Genomic DNA, 19476 nt, shown 5'->3' on the forward strand with positions numbered 1-19476 from the left:
TCAAGACAATACTCTGCAAAACTATATCAATTAAAATATTTATTGATATGCAAATATTCCTATTCCGCGATTCCTTAGAAGAAGGAAAATAATATTTACGCCCTATGCTTGGAAAAAAATAAGCGAAACCTCGGTTTGTACAAATACTACATGGCAAAATGTTTCATCAAGATTTCTTTCCTTTGAAATTTTCACATCAGTTTCTTGGTTAAAATTCTCAGAAAAATTTACAAAAGATATTGATGTAGAAATATTCCATGATGACATGTTTCGTTAGACATCAGCCCAATCAGGAAAGTTGGTACTTGTAATTACAATAGCCACAGCCCACTTACATTGCATTAAAATGTAGTTTATCCACCAAAAAATTCAACTCTTTATTGATCAACCTAAACAATGTAGGAAGTGGCTTAGCTTCCAGTACCTAACTAGAATTTATAAAAAGAATGTGGGGCTATGCAGCTCATATGGAGTCATCCATGCTGGTCCTTTTAGGTCCGGAGAAATGAGCGAATTGTTAATGCGAACACACGGCCGGAACTAATTGTCTTCTCTACGTAAAAGAAAAGAACTTAAAATGTCGTATATATTTAACCATCGGAGAAGCAAGGCGGATTTTCAAAAGTCAGAAAATATCACTATCTCAAACGTTGTAAAAAATAACAATGTCCAGTGATTTAGAAGCTGCTGCCATTGCTGCAAAATTTGATAAAATTGCGAAAGACATCAAATGTTGAAATGGAATAACATTCCCAAATATTGGCTGAGATGTTTCAAAAAACGTTTGAGCATATATCCAGAGCTGTTGAAAATTTATTAGCCAAATCATTTAAAATAGCAAATTTTCTTCTACTGAAGGAATAACTGTACATTTTTGGACACGAGTGAAATTGATTCCCACATAAAATGGAATGCAGCGGTAGCAATGTTTCGGACATTGGTTCATTGTGTGACTTAGTCCAGCCCAATTTTTTTTGTCGTTGTTCTTTTTGGTTTTTGTGAGCTCCATTACTTGGTTGCAAGTTTTTTTTTCCCCGCCTCTTTTTTTTTTTTTTTTGTTGTTGTTCTCTGCATTCATTTTTTCCTTCTTGGCTACCCGTTTAGCTTCCTTTTTTGTTCTTGTTTTTTTTTATCTTTGTTCATGAATTTTGTAATTGTAATGGGATTAAAAAATATTTGCAAATTCCACCCTTTTTTTCAGCATCTGTTTTTAATTTTTCAGAAGGCTTTTTTTTTTGTATAGATAGAAGTTTTTTTCCATACTTTCAGATAAAATCGTTCAGGAGGAGCACATTTGGTTAACATTCCTGCAAACATGTCATACAGAATAATTAATATTAACTTTCATGACAATTTAAGCTTAGAATTTCTGGCAATTACCTGGATATCAGATTGTTTATTTACTGCTTGTAAGCCTTTCAAGATTTTGGTGCCGATCGAATCAAATCTCCTTTTCAATTTTTTACTTACTCAAACGACAACTTATTTTTGTTTATATAACAAATAGTTGATCTTTAGACAATAATGTGTAAAAAAAGGAAAGAAAATATAATTTATTTCATATGATATTGTTTTGGAAATGAGATCTATGAAAAACCATTTACTTCATTTCCAAAACAGTATCATAGAACAGCACTATACTTGGACAAAAAAAATTATAATCAACATTATTATACAACGAAAGTTTTTATTTCTATATAATTATTTTGATCAGTCTTGCTCAAACTGATTTAATTAAATATTTTACTTTTCATTTACAAAAACATCATATGAAACAATTCAAAATTTTTTGAAAATCAATAGTTTCACTGAATCTTTCGTCAATTATTTGCTTTTAATTAATTTAAATGGGTAATTTAATACTCACTAATGATACATATCTGCTTTCACTTAGTGTTTTCATATATTTTTAAAGTTTGAAAGACATGAAAGGAGATATTTCAAAGTATCTATTTTGTACTTGGGTCAGCAAACGGAGAATTTATACCCAGGTAGCACATCCTCTTTTACAATATTGTGCGACTTTATATTATATCATTTAATATTCAACAATATTTTACAATATTGCAAAATTTTTTACTATCATGCAATATTTTACAATATATGTCTGCTACTAGGGTAAGTTTCAATTCGTTGTATTTAATAGTCAATATTTGTGAGGCTTCATCACTATCGTGAACTTGCAAACTTTTATGAGGAATTTTGATGAAGAACCATACGGATAAAAAAAAAGGGAATCTAATAATTCTTGAAAATATAGATTTCTCAGAACACAAATTAACATTTTTTTTTGTAAGGAAACGAATTATCAGTATTTTCTTTTTCAAAAAGGAACAAGAGTTATTTTTTTATAGCAGACGTATGTGGATGACATAAATAAAAATTCTTATGGAAATCAAAGTTCGGTGCAAAGAGTGTAAGGGGGAAGAGTTCAACAGATTCAGCAGCAAATAACGATGCGTTGAACTACACGATAATACGAACACATAGACAACAAAGCGCAGACGAAATGAGCACAAGAAGAGCACTTACAGTAAATAGCAGCACATAGACAATTGTAACAGCATAAAGCTTTCAGACAGAACTCTACATGAGTAGATTTCGCTCAACTAATCACGCCTCTCTTACATCTGCTACTCATTACTCAATTGAGCTGTAATAGACTGTTATTAACGCAATACTCGATTCAGTATTGATTGGTTTCTCAATTAACTGACTGCAATTCTATGTCTCGGTTATTATTATTGTTTTATTTTAATGATTTCCATGCCATGGCAAAGAAGATTCTAGAATAACCACTAATGTTAATATTCTTAATGAATTTATCATTAAGATTCTTATTGTTCAGGAATCATTGATTTTATTGTTAAAAGTCGCCAAACTTGTCGGTAAGTCGGCAAATGGTCATAAATTGATCATCAAAGCCACAGGTCATTGATTCAGTTTCCTGTAGGAATCGTTGAAGCTATCTGCAAAACTGCCCGGGGAGGCATTATTACAAATTTGTAACAGAATTACTTACAAGACTTTGCAAACTTTCTATTTCCAGGGCAAGTAAAGAAAGAAAGAAATCGATACTAGAGATAATTTGAATTACTGACTATGTTTTTAATAGTTATTTTTATCTTTGAAGATCCTTATTCTACAGACAGTTCTAATTGTGTCTCCAAATGAAACTTTATATGAAACTTTCCAAATATAGATATAAATAAAATATAAATAATAAATAAATATTATATATATATATACAGGGTGTTCATTAATTATTGTCGGGGTTTCCGTACCTCGTAACTTTCGAATAAAAAATATTACGCAAAAACCGATTACGTATTCGTAAATTACAACTCAAAGAATTTTACGTGGCAACAATGCGATCTTAGCGCATTTGCAGTCTGGGTAATCATGACGTCATAAATAAAAATGGTGACCGTGGAAGAAAAAGCAATGTGTGTATTGTGGTTTTTCGAAATTAAATCAGTTATAACTACTCAACGTCGCTTCAAGACCACGTACAAGAAAGATCCTCCTTCGGATAATTCTATCTGACGCTGGTTAACACAATATCAGGAAACTGGTAGCATTCTACACCGAAAGGGAGCAGGAAGACCGAGCACTTCGCAGGGAAATGTTGATCGCATCCAAGAAACGTTTACTCGCAGTCCACGAAATCAACGGGACAAGCAGCTGTGCAGTTACATATGCCGCATACGACGATATGGAACGTTCTCCATAACCGCCTTCATCTGAATGCCTACAAAGTGCAAATTTTGCAAGCTTTATACCCGAATGATAAACCGCGTCGTTTTGAGTTCGCTGAACAAATTTTGACTCGAAATGAGGATGATGAAAATTACCTTTGGAAATGGTTCTTCAGTGACGAATCCACTTTTCATGTGTCAGAAAAAGTGAATAAACATATGGGGCTCGGAAAACCCGCACGATTATCGAGAATTGGAAAGAGATAGCCCAAAGATGAATGTTTGGTGCGCTTTATCACATACTGAAGTTATTGGGCCTTACTTCTTTACTGAAACAACAATAAACTCCGTGACATACCTTGAAATGCTGGAGATGTACGCGATTCCTCAGATGCAGCAACATCAGCCAGATGTGATATTTCAGCAGGATGGTGCACCCCCACATTGGGGCATGATTGTGCGTGACTTTTTAGACTAGAACTTTCCCGACAGATGGTGTGGACGAGGTGGACCAATCCCATGGCCTCCGAGATCATCAGATATAACACCACTGGACTTCTTTCTATGGTGGTTTGTCAAGAACCTTGTGTACAAGACCCCTGTGCCCTCCCTTGATGAACTGAAGTGCAGAATTGTTACTGCGATCCAAAATGTTACCCCACAAATGCTGGAGAACACTTGGGGGGGAAATCGAATTTCGTCTCGATGTATTACGAGCCACTAAGGGCAGCCGTGTGCAAGTTCATTAATCTTTTTAATACCATTAATAAAATTCTTTGAGCCGTAATTTAAGAATACATAATCGCCTTCAGCTGAATGCCTACAAAGTGCAAATTGTGCAAGCTTTACATTTTAATATCATTAATAAAATTCTTTGAGTTGTAATTTACGAATATACGTAATCGGTTTTTGAGTAATATTTTTTATTCAAAAGTTGTGAGGTACGGAAACCCCGACAATAATTAATGAAAACGTTGTATATATATATATATATATATATATATATATATATATATATATATATACTTTCCACTTCCAAAAAAATAGCGAAAACATTCATAATAAATTATTGAAAACTATTTATTTATGTAATGTTTCTTGAATCATAACGGTTATTATCAAATAAAGTAGAGTTAAAAAAGAAAAAAATACGATTTTCTTCCACTTCAAACAGAACTGAGCGATACACTTATTACAATGGAGGTACACATATCAAAACTTATTAATGATGAAAATTATCGACATTTCTAATATGATAGACATTTCTAATTAATGAAAAAAATTATTGTGAAGAAATCTCATTTGCAAACTTATTCTGTGTCTTTTCAACTTTGCTAAACTGACTTGAAGTGAACAAATATCGATCTCCATCAATAAAAAGGATAATCTGTATGTTTGCATTTCTATTTGAGTGTATTAATGCTATACACGTGCTATACATGTAGAATGCTTTAGTTCTTGTCCTAGATTTACCAAATTTGGAACAAATATAATTTGGATGATGAAAATGCGCAATTCGGAGAACATTTTTCGAATTTATCTAGAATTTGATTAATTAAAAATAAGCAACATTCTGTCGTTTTTCTCGAGATAAATTTCGAAAATGATATTGCATAAAATCGATTTTTTACACTACTTCAAAATTAAATTTAAAAAAATTAATGATAGCAATTTATTTGTTGTGTATTTTTTTGAATTTTGAAGATTGTTTAAAGATATTTCTTATAAAATTTTCATCAATATATTTCATTGTTGCAGAAAAATCCAAACAGTTATCATAGTTTCATCAAACATTGAATCAAGTAGTTTTTTTCCACTGTTGAAAGCTGATGAAGGACATCATTTAATACTAGCCGCCTTTGACGACAAGTCTCTTCGCCTAAATTATTGATTCTTTAGGCTGTTAAAATATTAATACGGATGCATCTCTTTAAAAAAAAACCCATTTCCCTTTTTAATTTGATAGAACTAAAACACATGAATTCGATTTAAACAGCTTATTGCAAGCAACTAACTGTTGTATTTAATAAGAGCTGAAGTGAAAATCCTACTATGGATTGAATGATTGGCAAAAGTACGTGCTTGAATGTTTTGATGAAGAGTTTGAAACCCACAAAAATATTGTTTCAAATAATGTATCGAATCGAATTAAATATATTATGGAAGTGAAATGAAAAATTGTACGAAAATGGAAGAGATATAATTAAAAAGGTAATTTTTTTTAGTTTTAAGATAATATAAAAAAAAAACATTTTTACAAGATAATTGTTTTAAAAGATATGAGTATCAATTTCCGTAGGCAAGTCATAATGATTACGGCTAGACTTAAGATTAACATATACGAGCACTAAAATTGAAATATTATTGGAACGATTTCACGCTAAATTTAATCCTGACAATTTTTATTGCAACTTTAAAAGTCTTTTGTTAGCATTTCAAGTATATACCTAGAATTACAGACTTTTAGGGAGTTTTAGGATGATTGGCACGATTTTGATGAATGTACTCTTGGCTAGAAACGGTAAATTAACCTTAAGTTTTACCACGATTACTTATCTGACAGCGGTTAAGCCTATTTTTGCACTTGAATGAGCTTTTGTTTGAAGCCTATTTCTTGATTCCTTTTATATCTTCTTTCCTCTGCCTGAATGTCCTCTTTGATGATATGACGAACTATTTCCAGAACATTTCTAATAATATTTTGCAGCTCCATTGATTAGTTAAGTGAAGCGTTTGATTCAATACAGCTGTAAAAATGCTCAATGAATGAAGCAATCTGAAATTTGTATGTTGCTTTGTTTACAATTGGTTGTTGCCATTCGACAATTAGTAATAAGCTTGATATCTGTACCACGAACGTTAGTGTTTTATATATATAGATTTGTCTAGTTTAAACGAGAAATTTGAAACCGACCACGAAAGACGAAATACAATCAGAAAGATAACCGGGGCAATTGCCTTTTTACTAGCATATTATTTTAAAGAAATCGACTGAATTAGAAAATTTCATTTACATAATTAACAGAACTGGTGTAAACTATTAAAATAACTCGGTCTTAATATGTATCTTAATTTGTTTCTTGAAATTATTTTGTTCAGAGAATCACGAACATCAGGTTGTATAAAAATAATTTAATTAACATCAAACCCAATTCTCGGCGAACTATCGCATCGCAAATTGTGACTGATCCCAAATAAAAAGAAACAAAGAAAAATCATTTAAAAAGAAAAATCATTTTATTAGTTACTACTTAAAATCATTCTATTCTCTTTGAAATAAGAATAATTTGATGGATTAAAATTTCAATGATGCATCATATTTTTTTATACTATTTGACATTTTTCAACTCTATTTAGGAATATTTGCAATAGATTTTCCAAAATGGAAACAACAAATTTTTGAAAAAAAAAAAAAAGTTTGATTGAAAAGTTAGGAATAGCCTTCAGAATACTTTTATTTATGACTTTGATTAAAAATATTTATTTTTCAAAAATTATTCAATTCTGATTTATAATTCGAGACGAATGTTGGAACGTGCCCATCATTTTAAGAAATGAAGCAAAATCACAATAAACTGCAGAATTCTTTTATTTACAAAAGAAATAACATATTTGCTGCAATACAGTCTCAAAATTGTGTCTCATTTGTATATTAACAGGTTCCTAAAACAAAAATAAAGACTGGCTTTAAGAGAAACCTATGAAGGTAATGGATATCAGGTCACATAAAACATTCTTCTTTAGAGTGAGTTATAGTTACAATAAATTATTTACACATAATACTTGATAGGAATGTACCAACTCACAAATTCATTTTCAAAGAAATTCCATTGCGTAAAAGACTCTTATAGATCTCTAAATATTAGCATAAATAAAACACATACTTTTTATAAAATGGCTTTTAGGTTTAACATTCATTCTAAGGTAACTAATATTACAATTTTCGCGTTTCCTCTCAAATCGTCAGAAGGTGAAAAAGGATTTTTATTTGGATATATTGTAACATTTTTTTCGTATGATGCACAACTTCGTTGATTAAAAGAAGTCCTCCATTCTGAAAAGAGAACTTGAAAATGTATCTTTTCATTATTGCTCAAAATAAGAGACTGCTTAAATGTCATCTATTGTTAAAATAGTTTTTAAAAACGCGATTAAAACTTCTTACAACGTGATTTAAAATATTTTTCAAATCATGTAATAAGAAGCAGCATTAAAAGTAAATTAAAATAAAAAAATGCGTATTTAAAATTAAAGAAATAATTAAAAAAAAATTAGAAATCAAAATGGAGAGACTTTCATGTTTTGTGAATTCTGAAAACCAAAATATCATAACTCACCAAGGTGATTACTTTAAAGTTGGGTGTGATTATGTAGCAGGACTTTGTAATCTAGCGAATAATCTGGAAAGAATTTTGTTTACCTAGCATAGCTATTCTGTAAATGAAAATTTTACTTATAGTAAATTAGTTCTGAGTGCAATTTATACTAATGTAGCATTGCCTTTATCAATCAAAGATTGCTATTTGAGTATAGTTTCAAATATTTTACCTAATTTCTAAATTATATATATATATATATATATTTTGGAATCCTTTGTTGAAGATTCTTGTTTGAGATAGTAATTAGCACAATTCTGTAGTTTTCAGTAAGATGCATAACAAAAATATTTAGCGAAATTTTTTAGTATATCCATTTTTATTACTAAGCGAAAATGACTCGAATAAAAGTAAATAATAATCGTTAATTTTGTAAAAAAATTAGATGAATGAATCACTACTTAACAATAAATAAATAAATAAACACATGCGGATTCCTTAATGTTTCTTTTCTCATCATAAATTTAGACTAAAAAAGTATTTCTTCTTACTTATTTGCCTTCCTCTTTAAAAATAAACAAATCTATCAAATTTTAAAAGAATAGATAGTTGAAATGTAATAATATAAACTTAATTAATTTCTCCAGAAGTTGACATTGTAAAAGAGAGAAAGAAATACTAATTAAATCAAGGAAATATAAAAAGTTAGCCCGACATTAAGTTACTGTCTTTAAGATTCGTTAATTCAAGAAACTCATAACAAATTAACTAGATAGTACCTTTACCCTCTTAAATATTTTTAAATTCAAGGAAATAATAACGAGATAGTTCGGCACTTTAAGATCCACTAATTTAATGAATTATAATAAATTACTTTTGTTTCTAATGCACTGTAACAAGAATAAGCGGAACAAAGTTTTCAGATACTTAATATGCTCTGAAAATGGGAATCGCAAAAAAGAAATAAAAAAGAACTTTGTATTAATTCAACAATAATTTATCGCAAACGAAAGATTCTTTAGATTAGGGCTTCTTAAAGATTTTTTTTCTCAATCAAAACCTCAATTCTGATTGGAACACTTTACCATTAACTTGAAGATGTGAAAAAATTAATCTCCAGCTGATGATAACTAAATAGGAATAATAATTTATTAACTTTTGATAAAACATGTCAAGACCTAATGATGTTATAAATTTTTTTCCTTATAAATATTGAAGAATCTAAAAAAAGAAAGTTTTCATAAGAATTTTTGCGATCGCTATATTTTTCATGTCGTTCTTATTTGGGACATTGCCAACAATTCAGAAGCTCTTTTTTATTATTTATTTATTTAACTCTTTTAAAAAAACTTTATTTATTTATTACTTGGAACAAAAGTAGTTTATATAGTTCCTGTTGGTTGGTTTGAATGCCAATTTTAGGCAGAGGTTCCCAATAAATCGGTAATTGAGCTCCTGGTTTTGATCATGATTTTATAATTTTTATAAATTTATTATAAAAGCATTAGAGAATTAATTCTAGACATTTTAAATTGTTATTTAATATAAAGTTTGTATATTAAATATGACAAAACCACAGACTTTTCAAATGGAGAATTTAAGCATACTAATGTTTTTTTCATGGTAATAGTATAGAAAATCATGGTTATTTACCCTACCACAACTGCATAAAAAAACTTTTTAGTACATAAAATTAGTAGTATAATGTAGAATTATTAGTCAACTTCTGGTACATCCAAATAGCAAAAGATAATGTATGAAAATGTGTCGCTTTTTTAATTTTCAATTTCTTCCTTTGTAACTGCCTTAATCTGATTGACAAACTCATTGGACAATTTAATTAAGATAATTAATTAACTGCTATCAAGAAATTTTCCCATTATACGTATTATTCTCTTTTTCATGAATCAATTTTACATCCTGAATTACTCTAAAAATAAAATCTTATGGAATTTGAAGAAAATTTCGAGAGTTAAAGGGTTTTGTAAAACACTTGACGCTTCAAAGTCAAAGAAGTCACATCAGCTTTTGACAATACCTCAAAACCAATTAGGTATTTCACAATTTTTTTTGATTTGTTAAAATAAAATAGCCTTACTTCATAAAATACGAAATACAAATATATATATATATATATTTGCGAATTTTGAAACACATTTGAGAAGAAAAAGTGAATTGTAAATTGGGAAAAATTTTACAGAGTATGCTGAGATATTAAAATGGCAGATTCCGCCCCCCACCAAAAAAAAAAAAGAGTGTGCTTTTTTGTAAGTTTCTTGAACTATTTTTAAGAAAATTTCAAAATTCCCCTAGTCGACAGGAACGCCGACTTCTCTTTAGATCTTATAATATAATCATCTTTATACATCGATCTAGTTTTAGTAATTTCGACCTGTATAAAGTCGCAATTAGATAAAAGTACTTTTTTTTGGGGGGGGGGGGATCAAAAGACTTTAATTTAAAATATATTTGCTTTCTTTCCAAAAATTTAATATTTTTTATTTACTTACATCATATGCGATTTTTATTCTTCAGTTGAATTGAACTTCTTATTAGAAGGACGGGTATTGTTTAATAAAAATTAAATTATGATAATTGAAATGAATTAGTAATTTTATTCGCATAATGGGTTTTTTATAGAAATTTATTAGATTTTATTAGCATCTAGAGTACGATATTATTTCACCGTAACTCACTATTTATTTATTTATCTTTCTATCTTTTCATTTATCTATTTGCTATTATTATTTTTATTTATTTATCTAAGACGATCGCATTTTTGTGGACGACAAATAGATTGATTTCGGTGGAAATTCGATTGAAATCTATGATTTTAATAGAAAGATCAAGTAACAAATTTCTCCCTCTAATTCGTATTATTTTTGATTTATTGCAGTTCCAGACAACCAGACGTAATTCTTAAAAAAAAAAAAAAAAAAAAAAAAACATTCCCCCCCCCAGATTGGGATAGTTACAATAAAATCTCGAGGTCAAATTATTTGATGACTTGAGTGCTTTGTCCTTTATATATAATTAGCTTTTATTTCCATCATTTAAAAGCCAATTTTTGTAAATTTTAAAAAATATTTACAGTTACTTTTTTTTATAGGAAATATCAAGTATGTGATTTTTTTTAATAAAAGAAACCTTAATGAATATATATTGAATGTAATGAATTTCCTATCTGTTTAACATTCTTTTCCGGCTGAAATTAAAACTAACACCTTTTTAAATAAAGTCCGATAAATTCATTGACTTGAAATGTCATTATGGTATTTATGTCCTAACAATCAATGTTCTTTAAAGAAAGTTTTGTATACTGTATTTTACAAAACCTTCAAACATAATATACAAAAAGTAATGACTGTTAATTTATTGCTTCAGCTGATTAAATGAATAGGCCAATAAAGAATTCGAAAAGCATAAAAGTGCTTCGATTTTTGAAAGAAAAATAATAATAAAATATTTATAATCTGAAAACTCATGCTTATATTAAATATAAATCTGAATCATATTAGATTATTCTTCGGAAATTTCAGCGAATAAAATCGAAAAAAGAAGAAAAAGAAGAAGGAAAAAAAAAAAAAAAAGAGTTTTTTTTCCTATTAATAAATTGATATTTATGTAATACATGATTCCTAATGGGTTGATTCTACTGAGGTAGAATTTCGGCAAAGTTTATTTTATGTCAAATTTTTGAATGGAATTTGATATACTTACAGATAAAGGCTTTGCAGATAGAAGTATTGAAAAGTTTCGGTTTTCGTAATAGTGAAATTTCGAGATAGCAGTCCAATCAATCAAATATACTACTGTTCAGCAACGGATAGTAAATCCCTCCGCGTTTTTGCGCATGCGTGAGGATGGGTTTAATTCGTCAAAATAGAGGTGAAAGGAAAGATGAAAGGAGGAGATATTTACGTTTACATTACATCTAATAGGGGAAATCCAAAGTCAAAGGGAATACCGGAAATGCACTCATCGTTCCGCGTCTCATCCCTTAATGAGATGGAGTCGTCGAAATGTGGTCGTCTCACAATCCGTTGACGAACAGTAGTTAAGTCGTTTAATGAGTTTGTTGACTAGAATAAATCTGTCCCCTTTAACCATTTACATCGACACAAATTTTATGGAGATACGCTATTAGATACTAGAGTTATAGTGGTGTCCCATTTTTAAAGTAACGCACTGTATTACACCATAAACAATATCATACCATACTTTTGCTGATCTGCGGAATCATAAATCTTTTTATAGAAAAGAAAGGATATATATTACTTCTGTGAGTACAATAAATAATTAAAGAGAATCATGTAGTGCTTCTGGAATTTGTTCAAAAATTGCAGGAAAGATGATTTCAAAGTTCAGTCCTTGTCCTGATGGAGCTTGTCTTGCTTTTTACATGAATCTATACTGTATAATCACAGCTATATTCTCTATACTTATTTTTTTACAGAAAAAAAAATCTCTTTTCTTTTGGTTCGTCTCTGGCAAGAGTCTTTTAAATCGATTCTACGTTTCGTTGGCGTCCGGGACCGCTCGTCAGGAAAGAAAAGTTCTACAGATAGTCCATTTGTGGTTTCGCGATATGGTAGTGGTGCGCACCGGTGTCACGTGGCAGAGGTTCGAAGGTGGGAGGGGAGGGGTCACTCGGGTAAAGTCGGCTTGTATCCGCACTCGGTGCAGTGCCGCGAAGCCAACATCTTGCAGCTGAAATGGTGCAGGGCATCGTGGGCTTCTGGAAGAAGAAAAGAAAAACAAAATGAGTCAGACCACATCTGCAAAGTAAAGTTTTACCTGAAAAGAAAGCAAAGACGTCAAGAAGGAATCGCAGATTTGCAGGATTAAACTTGGATAAGAGAACGAATTCGTTTAGCCAGTGGCTTCATTTTCAGCTACACTTTTGAAATCAGTGGAATGACTAACTCTTTATAAAGACATATTACTTTAAAGTTGTCCACTCTTTATAAAGACAGAATAATGCTTACATTTAAAACTTGGAAGTTCATATTGCTTTTCTCTCTGCTAAAAGTAATGAGAAAAACATATTTTGAATAAATAATTTTAATTACAAGTATAGCATATTTAAAATAATGCCATGATTTTAAAGTTTTTAAATATCTCGGTAATGATTTAAAGTAGTGACACGAAATTCGAAAAAGGAAAAAAGCTTAGTTTTTTTTCTATTGTAGTTCGACATGAAACATTATTGCTATGCAGCATATAATTAGACAATGAACAAATTTACATCATTCTGTAATTAGATGTCTAGAAGATGTCTAGATGTCAGTAACAGTTGCCTCCATTCATTGCAGAAGAATAAATTAGTACCTGTTTGAGGTATATTTACATGATCCTTCATAAAATCTCTATAAAAGAAAATCCTCAAAGATCACAACACAAAAAAATATTAATAGTTCAAAAAATCAAATAAATATCGTAATATTAGGATGTCCCATAAGTTTCTTTCCTATTTGTAATATGAAATGAATACACAATATTTACTATTTAAGATATTATTTATTTTGTTATATAAGAACCCTTTTGTTCTATTACCTTCTCCCATCTCCCAGGAAGCCTCATTATGTCTTCTTTCCAAAATTTTTGTGTTTTAGGCAAGAAATAATCCTTGAGGTGCGCTTTTATTTCGCTGATGCATTTAAAGCGTTTATCGCGAAGATAATTATTTAAGGACAGAAAGAAGTAAAAATCAGATGGAGCGAGATCTGGAGAATATGCAGGATGCGGTAAAACATCCCAATTAAACTATAAGAGCTTTTCTCTTACGACTAATGCAATATGTGGTCTCGCGTTGTCACGATGAAAAACAAAGCCTCGTCGGTTCATTAATTCTGGCCGTTTGTTTGCTATGGCAGCTTTTATTTGATCCAGTTGATGACAGTATTTCGTAGAATTTATTGTTTCATCTTGAGGAAGGAGCTCGTAGGAAATTATGCCTTTCCAATCCCACCAAGGAGCTGTGGATGAAAGTTTTAAAGGAGACTGTGGCACAAACGAAACGTACTGTAAAAGAGCTCTGGTACGACTGAAACCGATGACACTGACGGCTAATAGATAAGAATGCATGTTTGCACAAGCAGGGCCAGATAAGTCCACTCATAGCGCGATGGAAAAAAAAAACTTTTGGGACACACTAATGTATTGTCTTTCGATGTTCTTAGTGGTATTTAATATTTCTCCCTACATGGATTACTACAAAAATTGAACGAACACAGATGTTCGATGTGCTGTTCATTCTGATCCGATGAGTTAATTTGCACTCATTGGAATGTTAACATATTTTTACATTGCATAAGTAAAAGTGAATAATTATTTCTAAAAATTTGAATAAAAATGAGAAACAGTAGGATAATGTAGATGTGTAAATGTCTTTATGTGAATTTTATGTAAATGTTTAACTTATTGTAATATTAAAATATTAAATTGTCCGAGAGAATGACCAAATTTGAAGCTTATGTAAATTGGAGAATGGGAAAGTGCTTCAACGATTTTTTTAAAATTTTTAATTAGGATTTTGATTAATTAAAATTAAATTCAAGCACAAAAATCATCTTAAAATTAAAATTTGACCTTTAAATTATAATAATTTTTTTTACTGTATTATTTTTTTTTATTATCCATTATCTTTTAAAACGATATTTTCAGTGCATTTCATAGCAGTATATTTTGTTACTGAAAGGAATTTCAATTCTTTTTTATTGTTGCTACTATTTTATTCTATCTTTTTTTTTGTATTGTTAATGATCAACATATGAAAAATTAATTTTATTTTTTCATATTGATAGTTTTATTAAAAGTCATGCTTTTAATAACTGGAAGTCTTTTTTAATTTAAAAGGCATGCATTTAGTAAAAGGCATACTTAAAAAATGTTTCAAAATTTGTCGCAGTTACTATTTATCTCTTCTCAATAAATTTAAACAAATTGAAATATTTAAGATTTAACTTTAAAATCAAGCAATGGTAAATTTATTATATTTTTTTAAGTTCGTCCAATTTTAGGGACAATTATTTATGACAGAGAATTAGAGAAATGTATAACGCGGTGAGCAAAATGGCTTAAGGCTTATAAATAACATGAATCATACGCTTTTCAAAATTTGAAATTAAAAAAATATTTTGCTGGGGAAGCCATTAAGATTAAGAATCCATAAAAAAAATCTGTAATAGAAATTTTAAGTAACTATTAATCCTGGCGAACCAAATAGTCACCAAAGACGGTTAGTTACTGATAAAAAAAAAGGGCGTGTATATGTTTGTCGTACAGCTACCAAATTTGAATTAAAATGAAATTTCAGTATTGCTAAAGGCAATATGTATTTAGAAGAAGTATATTTTTAATGAGACTATTATGGCATTGGACTCAATTTCATAAGGAATTTTACTGCAGACAAGTAATGGAATAGTTATCTGTCTATTAAAATAACAGGTTTGATATCCCTCACTATTTCTAAATATTCTGTTATTTCTAATATAGTTTGCTAAGAAAATCACTAGGAATATTGTTTGTGTTTAATTTCAGAATCCTTTACGCATATTATGGTAGTTACTTAAGGCAGTTAGTAAGAAATATAACACCAATAAAAAGAAATAAAGTAGAACCAAAGAAAAAAAGGAGGGGGGGAGGAAATACAACAATCCAACCAACTGTATTTTGAATAGTCAATTATTTGTTCTTTATACAAATTGTAACTAGTTTATCTGATATCAGATTCAAAGTATTAAAATTACTGAAGTTCTTTGGAGAATATTTGTCGGTACTATTTTTATATTAAAGACAAATTTAAATTTATGTAAATAAAGAAAAATTAATCTTTAGAACAAATATCTGATTGTGTTACTTTTAATATTATTCTGCATAACTTCATAGTAGAATAGTTTCCTTGAAAAATCGAACATACGAATCTATTGGGAAAACTGATAACGAAATTTGAAATAAACGTAATTAGTTTTCATATTTTATGAACTGAAATCTGATTAATTACTAAAAATTTCATTATGAGTACATGCATATAAAAGCCTTTAAATTAACTGAGCATCAGGTGAAAAATCAATTCATGAAATTTGAATGAAATTTATTAAAATTTCTTAAAATAACGTTACATAAACAGAATGATAAATATAATATAACTTTTCAACTTATGTTCATAGACAAAGTTGTAGGTTTTCTACCATGCATAATTACTGACATTAAAGACTGTTTATAATTATATTGTTTTTCTTATACAGCAACAGCATAATAATTACTTAGCCCTTTTGTATTTTTATGCTAACTTTGAACACAACATATGATTTTATTTCTCGTAACTTTTTAAAGGTCCCTCATTAATTTTAGTTGTTGATCATTTTGCTATCGATCTTTTGGCTGCTATTATTTTTGTATATCATTTCCTATTTCAAAGAGAAGGCTTCAACAAAACAATGAAATCCGCTTCTTCTTACTAAAGTCGATATTCTATCAGCAAACACTAGAACGCTACGGGGGTGGAGGGGATCACGTGCCCGGTTCTCCTAAAATGACACTTTTTCTGTTTTAGAGCGCAAGATCCGATTAATTCAGGCTTAAGTCAGAAGGTAAATACATTTTTCAATCATTTTCCCTAACGCTTTATTTTGCTAGTTGAACATGATTGCAATTTTTTTTTTTTTTTTCAAAAGCAAGACTTGTTAAGCAGGATTTTACTCATTAAAAAAAATGTAAAGTACATTAGGACACTTTTCACTTCATTTGTAAAGAATTCCTTTTTAAAGTTTGAAATTAGTCATAAATTCATTTCGACCTTGTAATAAAGAATGGAAATAATTCTAATTTGCATCGCTTTACAAGATTGTTAAAAAATAATCAAAATTTTATACTTTTCAAGAAAAGCGACCAATTTTTTAGATTGGTTTCACAATGTATATGAACAAAATGAGATCTATGAAGCTATAAATGACGAAAGCACATATCAGGTTTAATTTATGAGTGTAAAGCAACTGTCATGTGATGAGAAAAAAAATATTTATTAAATTTTTCAAATAATAAAGGTCGATGCTCTTTGAACAGGCCATTAAAGAGTTTGAGAGAAGAGGAGATGGGAGAGTGTTACACTACAGTTTTAACTACAAACAATCGATAGAATTTTAAAGGGTATTAGTTAATTTTAGAAGATAACTATTTAATAAAGTTTCAAAGGTGTATAGTCCATTTCATATTGAATATTATCTGCCCCTCCCTCCCTAAGGAGAGGAGAAAAACAAATGTGAATTCAAGTCCATCATTTTAATAAAAATTTGCTGAGAAACTATCGGAATTATATACTGTCAGAAACTTTATCTAGGGTATACTAAATTCAAATATCTAGGGTATACTAAATTCAAATATTGTATTTTTTAAAAACGAAATTGTTCATTATAAGTGTTGCTAACTATAAAAGAAAGTTAATTAAAGTCAAAACAAATAACAGACTTTTTCAATTAAATACATATATTCTGTTAAACATTATCCTTGTTTTATACATGTTAAATAGATTCCTTAACAATGTAAGAGTAATTTTGATTGGACCCGAAGGGATATGTGTGTGTGTGTGTGTGTGTGTGTGTGTGTATGTAGAACAATAAATGTTGAATAATTTTTTGAAAAAAAAAAAATCGTTATTTCGGTATTTTGTTTGATTAGTTTAAGCCATTGGAAATTAAAAATATATAGAAAAAAAAAAAGAATTTATAAAAGTCAAAAATGTATATTAATTTTAAAATTATCAAGAAATTAAATAATATGGAATCAAGAATTATAGAATAGATTAAATTCAAAATCACTTAAAAGTATTTAACAAAAAAAGTTTTTAATATTAATGTGATGCACAAAGCTTGCATATGAATAAAAAATTAACATAATAAATCACAAAGAATATTGAATCGAATAAAAATAATAGTGCCATTTTAATTAAAATAATTGCAAGATATTTTTACATCAACTTACATTTGATTTACAGCTCTACATTGTAAGTCTTTTCGAGATATAATATGTTTGTATTAATGTATATGTTTTAAAATGAATCATTCTGTTTTTCCCGAGAATGATTTCATTTAATCTTTTATATCGTTGCAAAATATCACCGCAATTCAAGCATTCAAAGTCGGCCTTGGAAAGGAAAAGCTCCCGAAAAAGTTCTCGTTCTTTTGCTGCAGCAACGACAAGCAATAAAATGATAGCTGACTCTTAGGTGGCTTTCTTTTGTCTTTTTTTTTTCGGCCCAATCATCAGTGTCCACCTATTTGAAGACCCACCCTCCGCGCTGACTCAACTGAACAAATCAAACACCGCCTTCCTCCCACCCTTTGCATCAGGGCAGGTCTTTTTAAATGGAATTGTCCACCGTTGTAAAGTGTATCGGGAACGCTTCGTTGGCTGCGTATGCGAGCACAACTCATAGCCTCTCGGACGATGGTCAGGGGGTCCCACGAGAGATGGGGTCCCCCATCGCTCCAGAGGGAGACCCCAGGGGAGCAATCTCGCATTATTGAGCGGCTCCAGACGCCGAGGACAAATTCGATTGGTCAATGCTCATGTGCGCCACGTTTTTTATTCGAAATCTCTGGAGACAGGAAGTGGCCATCACCGGACTCATGGTGGATCGGACCTTGTCCACCTGCTGATCATTTGATAGGGCTCCCCTAGCCCCGTCATCTTGTTTCGTTCTGGAGGGCTCTGCTTTTATGATCTTAAAGCGACATCCGTTTACTTCTTGAAAGCTGTAGTTTTTAATGCCGAAATTTCTGTTGTTGTTGTTGAAACAACATTTTTCGCTCGCTTCATTCCATTTATACAATAAAAATAAGCTTTATCCAAAGCTAGTTTAGAAACTAGGTTATCTAGAATGTTTTATATGGAAGTTCTATTCTTCGGAAAATATCTATCTTTTTATTTCAGTAACATATTTAATTGCATTAACAAAGTTTTTACTAATGATTACTAACTTCTATACTGAAAATTTTTTTTTTCCAATATTAAAAATACAATTAAGACAATTCTTAAAACTATGAACCCTTGTAGAACTGCTATTTTAAGTCAAGTATTGTTATTGACCAACAGTTGAAGAATGATGCCAAATTTATTACAAGAGCCAATATATATACTGGATTCCCACAAAAAAATCACAAATTTGAATTGCGTTGGGGTGTTAATTAACTGAAGAAACCGTATGTCTGACATCTTTTTGAACAAAAATCATATGCCATCGAGTTCTAAACAGTTAGCCAGGCAAATTGCGTGTATCTTCTTGTGTTAATATGAAGTTCTTTTAAAGATTCTATAGAGGGAATAAACATTTAAAGAATAAAGAATACTCAAATTTTTATTTTTTATTATAAAATAAAATCCTTGATGATAGGATACGTTTACATTTTGGCTTATTGAAACATCATCTATTTTAGAAAAAAGTCAATATTCAAAAGAAAATT

General features: G+C 29.7%; 1 protein-coding gene across 1 annotated transcript in view; it reads right to left on the reverse strand.

Moving 5' to 3' along the window:
- Positions 1 to 12390: 12390 nt before the first annotated feature.
- The window catches only part of LOC129962197 (SKI family transcriptional corepressor 1 homolog-B-like), a 106823-nt gene continuing 99737 nt past the window's right edge, over positions 12391 to 19476 (reverse strand). Inside the window, exon 7 of the mRNA XM_056075937.1 lies at positions 12391 to 12752. Within this exon, the coding sequence (XP_055931912.1) occupies positions 12573 to 12752 (180 nt within the window). The 3' untranslated portion in view covers positions 12391 to 12572. The remainder of the gene's footprint in view (positions 12753 to 19476) is intronic.

This window comes from Argiope bruennichi, chromosome 2, assembly GCF_947563725.1.
Source record: "Argiope bruennichi chromosome 2, qqArgBrue1.1, whole genome shotgun sequence".
Lineage (NCBI taxonomy): Eukaryota > Metazoa > Arthropoda > Arachnida > Araneae > Araneidae > Argiope > Argiope bruennichi.